Source organism: Nerophis ophidion, linkage group LG26, assembly GCF_033978795.1.
Source record: "Nerophis ophidion isolate RoL-2023_Sa linkage group LG26, RoL_Noph_v1.0, whole genome shotgun sequence".
NCBI lineage: Eukaryota > Metazoa > Chordata > Actinopteri > Syngnathiformes > Syngnathidae > Nerophis > Nerophis ophidion.
In genome coordinates this window covers 11,837,602-11,845,623 of record NC_084636.1, presented here as the reverse complement: position 1 = coordinate 11,845,623, position 8,022 = coordinate 11,837,602, and the positions used below count along the sequence as shown (strand labels likewise).

At 39.1% G+C, this 8,022-nt stretch overlaps 1 protein-coding gene across 1 annotated transcript in view; it reads right to left on the bottom strand.

The window, feature by feature from the left end:
- Positions 1 to 562: 562 nt before the first annotated feature.
- LOC133543627 (histamine H3 receptor) overlaps positions 563 to 8,022 on the bottom strand; it is a 35,248-nt gene continuing 27,788 nt past the window's right edge. The window contains exon 3 of the mRNA XM_061888308.1: positions 563 to 5,069. Within this exon, the coding sequence (XP_061744292.1) occupies positions 4,209 to 5,069 (861 nt within the window). The 3' untranslated portion in view covers positions 563 to 4,208. The remainder of the gene's footprint in view (positions 5,070 to 8,022) is intronic.

The window sequence follows — 8,022 nt, the reverse complement described above, 5'->3', positions numbered from 1 at the left end:
AAATAGTAGGTCTATGATTGATGCTACACTTTGTAAAACGTACTATATCTTTGAAGATGTGTCTATGTGTGTATGTATATATATATATGTATGTGTGTGTATATATGTATGTGGGTGTATATATGTATATATGTGTGTGTATATATATATATATAAAATGTGTATATATCATGTATACATATATATAATATATATATATGTATATATATATATATGCGTATACATATATATGTATGTATATATATATATATATGCGTATATATATAAAATATGTATATATATATATATATATACATATATGTATACGTATATATACATATTATATATATACGTATATATATGTATATATATATACATATATATGTATACGCATATATATATATATATACATACATATATATATATATATACACACATATATATATATATATATATATATATATATATATATGTATACATGATATATACACATTATATATATACACACACACACATATATATGTATATATATATATATATATATATATATATTTGAGAACCACTGCAAAAAAGCGGTAAGTGATTTTTGTTTTCCACTTGTCTAACGGGTAAAATGTTGCCTATAAGACAGGTTCGTGCAAAGTTCCAAATTTGAATTTTCAATTCATTAGACAAGTTAGAATTTGTAATGCAAAAAAATTTAAAATAAATAAAAATTAATTGTATTGCTGAATTAGGGCCTGAAGCATAATTTTGTCTGGAGCCCCACCGCCCACATTACACATGTTTTTGCCCTTTTTTGTATTTTTATGTGAAACAATGTTTATACTCATTCAATTCACAAAATGTGCGACGTAAAATGTTATGAATATTTAGTAGGAAGAAGTGTGAGAATTATGGTGACAGAAAAAGTCAAATTTAAACAAAACACAACAAAAAAAAGCCTGGAACAATTTTGACGTTAACATCAATTTTAACATGCTAACAGGTAGCCTGAAAGCATCAAAACGGATAAAAAAATGTTTGCGTTCCATTCGTGTTGGGAAGTCAGAATTTCCGAGATCAGGGTTTAAAATTCTTAACCGTAACACACCCTGAGGTCGGGAAGTGCGGAGATCCCCCAGATTTGGCTTCAAAGATGGCTGCTCTGATTGTAAACAACAATAGAAGCTTTTTGTAATATTCGTTATTAGCATTTCTGACAATTTTTTTTGTCACAGAAAATTAATCATATATATGGTGATATAACTGTGCCGTAAAACAATTTTTTTTTTCATGTTTTATGCGTTTTACATCCCTGGCAATAGCATCTGTGTTTCCTCTTCATCTTCTGTGTTTGAAGGTTGCATATTTTTCCACAAGTTGTTTATATTTAGAAAAAGCAAGCACGAGAATAGCTTTTGGGGTTGTGGCCATCTTGATTTCTGACTTTGTAATTGTAACTCTCATAACTCATCACAAGTTATAAGATTTTAAGGTGTACTACTGCAAAATTTTCTAAAAAAAAAAGTTAGCGTGCTAACAGCATGTATCAAGTACCAAGTAGTATGACTGAGATGTGCGCCGGCAAAATTAGCACCAAAAAAGTTAGCATGCTAACAGTTAGCTTGTATCCAGTGCCAATACATTACATTTGTACTGTAGTTGATATATATTTTTTCCATGTTTTACATCATTAGCATTTTAAATCACTTTTAAACTGGGAAGTCAGACTTTTAGAGTTACTCATCGGAAATTTCAACTTTCCCATTTCCGACTTCCAAGAATAATGGAATCATAGCAAGTTATAGGATTCTAGGGTGTACCGCAGCATGTTATTCTTTTTAGCTAATTTTGTAAACAGCTAACAGCATGTATCAAGCACCGAGTTGAAAATTAGCGTGCACACAAAAAAGTTAGTATGCTAACAGTTAGCATTTATCCAGTACAAATACAGCCTTCCAATTGTACTGTAGTTGAAATATTTATTTTCCATCTTTTATGCGTTTTACAATCCTAGCACTAGCATCTGTGTTATTTCTTCATCCTCCGTGTTTGAAGGTTGCATATTTTTCCATAATTTGTTAATATTCAAATAAGGTGTGGATGTGGACATCTATTTTTACTACCTCAAAACTTGGCTGCGACATCAATCCCAGCTCCGACTTCCAATTTTCGAAGTTAATGGAATCATCGCAAGCTATAGGATTTTAAGGTGTACGACTGCAAAATTTGCACCCAAAAAAAGTTAGCATGCTAACAGCATGTATCAAGTACCAAGTAGTATGACTGAGATGTGCAGCGACAAAATTAGCACCAAAAAAGTTAGAATGCTAACAGTTAGCATGTATCCAGTGCCAATACATTCCAATTGTACTGTAGTTGAAATATTTTTTTTCCATATTTTATACGTTTTACATCACTAGCATTTTACATCACTTTTGTACTGGGAAGTCAGACTTTTCGAGTTACTCATCGGAAATTTCAAATTTCCCATTTTCGACTTCCAAGAATAATGGAATCCTAGCAAGTTATAGGATTCTACAGAAAATTAGCTAAAAAGGTTAGCATGCTAACAGCATGTATCAAGCACTGAGTTGAAAATTAGCACACAAAAAAAAAAATTGTATGCTAACAGTTAGCATTTATCCAGTACCAATACTGCCTTCCAATTGTACTGTAGTTGAAATATTTATTTTCCTTGTTTTATGCGTTTTACAATCCTAGCAATAGCATCTGTGTTATCTCTTCATCCTCCGTGTTTGAAGGTTGCATATTTTTCCATAAGTTGTTTATATTCAAATAAGGTGTGGATGTGGATATCTATTTTTACTACCTCAAAATGTGGCTGCGACATCAATCCCCAGCTCCGACTTCCAACTTTCGAAGTTAATGGAATCATTGCAAGGTATAGGATTTGAAGGTGTACGACTGCAAAATTTGCTAAAAGACGAGGTTAATGGAATCTTAGCAAGGTATAGGATTTGAAGGTGTACGACTGCCAAATTTGCTACAAGATTTTGCATGCTATCAGCATGTATCAAGTACTAAATAGTATGACTGAGATGTTTGACAGCAAAATTAGCACCAAATAAGTTAGCATGCTAACAGTTAGCATGTATTCAGTGCCAATACTTTCCATTTGTACTTTTGTACTGGTGAGTCAGACTTTCCGAGTTAACTTATTGGAAATTTCAACTTTTCCAACTTATGACTTTCAACTTCCAAGAATAATGGAATCCTAGCAAGTTATAGGATTCTATGGAAAAATAGCTAAAAAGGTTAGCATGCTAACAGCAAGTATCAAGCACCCAGTTGAAAATGAGCACACAAAAAAAGTAAGTATGCTAACAGTTAGCATGCATCCAGTACCAATACTGCCTTCCATTTGTACTGTAGTTGAAATATTTATTTTCCCTGTTTTACACGGTTTACATCACTAGCAATAGCATACATGTTTCTTCTTCGGCCACAAGGCCCGCCCCGCCGGTTGATTTTAAAATATTTATCGATTAAACTTTCCAAAATTGTAGTTCCTTTAATTCGACTTTGAATTGCAGTTTGACGTCAACTTAAATTGACCCCGAAAGGGACAAGCGGTAAAAAAATGGATGGACATTCCACTTGAAATTTTGCACACACCTGCTGTACAGTCAGAAACGGTTTTATGAGAGGAACAGTTAAAGTACCATGTACACACTAGGTGTGGTGAAATCACCCTCTGCATTTGAGCCATCCACTTGTTCCTCCCCCTGGGAGGTGAGGGAAGCAGTGAGCAGCAGCGGTGGCCGCGCCCGGGAATAATTTTTGGGTGATTTAACCCCCAAATCCAAGCCTTGATGCTGAGTGCCAAACAGGGAGGTAATGGCTCCCGTTTTTCATAGTCTTTGGTTTGAACTCACGGCCTATCGATCTCAGGTCGGGACACTCTATCAACAACACCCGGAGCAGGTGAACGAGCTATTGAAAGATCATTTTTTCGTCTTTCTTTCCGCGGCAATTCGAGTGAGTTGGGGTTCCACTGTAAAAATTGAAGTAGTGCAAAGACGTGATTGTTTTGTTTCGCGGAGCCTTGGCGGAGGTACGCACTCATCCTCCTCGGATGACATGATATTGCCATGTGTGCTTTTCCAGCGACCTCACAGACTCACTTTTCCTATTTTCGCCATGGAAGAACGAGAAGTTTTTTTTTGTTTTTGTTTTTTCCGAACACAGTTTTTTTGCATTGGTCGAGTTTTTCGCGGTTGTTCCTAGCAAGACTGCGCCTCCATCTGAGGCTGGATGGACGGTCTCTTGGGACACAGGATCTTGGAGAAAGCCCTTCGGAAGCTGCTGTGGCACAGCGGGTACAAGAACGGGTTGATGGCGGAGTTGAGCCAGAGCAGCCAGAAGGTGATGTCGTACCAGTAGTCGGCCACGCAGGTGCCGCTGCAGGCGGCGCGGATGATCATCAGGAGGGTGTACGGCGCCCAGCAAATCCCAAAAGTGCACACGATGACGGCTAAGGACTTGGCGATCTTGATGTCGCGGGAGAGGCGGGACCCCTGCGCCCGGCGCCCGGGCACCCCCAAAGACGGCGACGGCTGGAAGAGCCTGGAGTTCCTTCTCCCCGGGGAAAGCTTCCCCCGCTGAGCCAGCACCTGGCCGGCGGCGGGGTTGTTCGCGCCGGAGGACGGCGAGAGCACGTCGTCGTCCTCGATGACGGCGGAGATGGCGGTGGGCTCGCTGCACGACACCTTCCGCGTCTTGACGAAGAACACCGACCAGGCCACGCCGTCCCGCTGACTCTTGCGGCTCTTTGGCGGGGGCGGCGCCACCTCGGCGCACGCCGCCAGGCTCTTGTTGCGCCGGTGGATGCTCAAGTAGATGCTCAGGTTGAAGAAGGCCACCGACACGAAGGGGGTGAAGAACTCGAAGGTGGAGGCGCAGAGGAGGAAGTACCAGGTGAAGTAGAACTCGGCGTAGCACTCGTGAGCCGGCACCACGCTCCGGCCCACCAGCGCCTCCCAGAAGATGATGGCGGGGCCGTAGAGGAGGAAGGCCAGTGCCCACACGGCCACCATCTTCAACACGGCTTGGCGGGTCATGTTGCGCTGGGCTCTGTACTTCACCTGAGTCACAACAGAGGCACACAGGTGACTTACACACTTACATTCACACACGTTCTTGTATTTTTGACCTTCTTGAGACCGCCGAAAAAATGCCTACCTCTTTAGGACCACTCTTTCTAGATCAGGGGTCGGCAACCCGCGGTTCTTTGATCACTCTGATGTGGCTCAGCAGCTAAATTGCCGACCCCAACGATTATTCCGTGAGGTTTACGGATTTTAGTGCCTCTCTAAGAAATCACCCGGGGGTGACATTCTCCAATTTTCACCTGGACTTCAATATTGAGGGTGTGCAGTGATGGCAATGCCTTTAACTTCCTCTACAACATGTCGCCACGCCCGCTTTTACACCAGGCGATCTGCGTGCCGACTGGTCACATTTTATATTCCGCCTCTGTTAACACACAAAAGTGACTGCAATGCATACTTAGTCAACAACCATGCAGGTTACACTGAGGGTTGTAATATAAACAACTTTAACACTAACTAATATGCCCCACACTGTGAACCCACAACAAACAAGAATGACAAACACATTTCGGGAGAACATTGGCACTGTAACACAACATGCCGTTTCTTTTCTTTTTCTCCTTTGTCCCACTCTCCCTTGTGGAGGGGGTCTGGTCCGATCCGGTGGCCATGGATGACGTACAGGCTGTCCAGAGTTGGGACCCAGGATGAACCGCTCGTCCAGAGTCGGGACCCAGGATGGACCGCTTGCCCGTGTATCGGCTTGGGACATCCCTTCGCTGCTGATCCGCCTCCACTTGGGATGGTTTCCTGCTGGCTCCGCTGTGAACGGGACTCTCGCTGCTGTGTTAGATCCGCTTTGGACTGGACTTTTGCGGCTGTGTTGGATCCATTATGGATTGAACTTTCACAGTAGCATGTTAGACCCGCTCGACATCCATTGCTTTCGTCCTCTCCAAGGTTCTCATAGTCATCATTGTCACCGACGTCTCACTGGGTCATCATTGTCACCGACGTCCCACTGGGTGTGAGTTTTCCTTGCCTTTATGTGGGCCTACCGAGGATGTCGTAGTGGTTTGTGTTGTGGTTTGTGCAGCCCTTTGAGACACTGGTGATTTAGGGCTATATAAGTAAACATTGATTGATTGATAAACACAAAATAACAAATACCCGGAATCCCATGCATCCCTACTCTTCCGGGCTACATTATACACCCCCGCTAGCACCAAACCCCGACCCCCCAACTCCGCCCACCTCAACTGACGCACGGAAGGGGTGGGGGTATTTGGTGCTAGCGGGGTCGAATAATGTATTTCGGAAGAGTAGGGATGCATGGGATTCTGGGTATTTGTTCTTTTGTGTTTATGTTGTGTTACAGTGCCGATGGCTCCCATTGTTTTCTTTATTTTGTGAAATGGGTCAAAATGGCTCTTTGAGTGGTAAAGGTTGCCGACCCCTGTTCTAAATATATAAAGATTTGTATTTACAACATTAAGTGGTAAGTGATGTGTATACACACACACACACACACACACACACACACACACACACACACACACACACAAATGCTTGTATGTTACTTTCTTGAGACCGCTGAAAAAATGCCTACCTCTTTAGGACCACCATTTCTAGATATATAAAGATTTGTATTTACAACATTAATAATATGTAAAAACTATGCAAAAATCAAAAATCTTGTTGTGAAAAATGACTTGGAATTTCACTGGAAAAAGGTCACAATTTCACAAGAAAAACTTGGAATTTTGGCAGTGTTAAAATAAGTCGTCATTTTATTCATCACAAGTCAAAAGTTTACAAGAAAAACTGAACATTCGTGCAAAGTTGGATTTTTACTCAAACAGTCGCAATTTTACAGTAAAAGCTTAAAATGTTGGCAATTTTATGAAAAGAGTTATGACTTTACTCAACAAAAGTCACAATTTTATAAGAAAACTTTCAAATGTTCGCGATATTATGATAATCATCGGAATTTTACTTGGCGAAATGATGACAAAAGTCATAATTTTGTGGCTATTTTACGAAAACAACAAAAAAATGGGCAATATTCTGATAAAAGTCAGCATTGTACATGACAAATGTCACCATTTTGCATTATAAAAGTAATAATTTTACATAAAAAAGTAATAATTTTAGTAGAAAACATTGCAATATCACTGAAAGAACAGGAGAAATAGTTCCCAATTTTATAAGAAAAAAGTCGACACATTGTGAGAAAAAGACCGCTTTTAGTTGTTTTTTGGGAAGGGGGAATTTTTTGTCTATAATTGGTTTTTAATTTTTATTATTTACTTTAAGTTTTTACAGTATGTCTATGCACATATTTATTGATTTATTTTTTACAAATGTTGACCGAAGTGGGAGCATTTCAATTTCTTACACACACTTGTTATTTCAAGAAAAGCTTAAAATGTTGGCAATTTTATGAAGTCGTAATTTTACTTGACAAAAGTCACAATTTTATAAGAAAAATGTAAAATGTTCGCAATATTATATTTATCAGAATTTTACTTGGCAAAAATGATGACAAAAGTCATAATTTTGTCTAATTTAAGTTAACAAAATAAATCAATTGTCAATATTGTGATAATGTCACCATTTTGACCTAAAATGTAATTTTACGAGAAAAAAATGCAATATTGCAGAAACAGAATATGAGAAAATGTTCCCAATTTTATAAGAAAAAAGTCGACACATTGTGAGAAAAATACTGTTTTTAATTCATTTTGAATGTTTTGTTTGTAGTTATTTTTGAATCTTTATTATTTACTTCGTTATTACAGTATGTCTCTATATACATATTTTTTTAATTAATTTTGGCCAAAGGGGGCGCATTTCAATTTCTTACACACGCTTATTGTATGTGTTGGCCAGAGGGGGAGCACTTCACACTCTTACACACATTTGTTATTTCATATGTTGACCATAGGGGGAGCACTTTTAAAACCGACACACAGTCAGTTTTTTG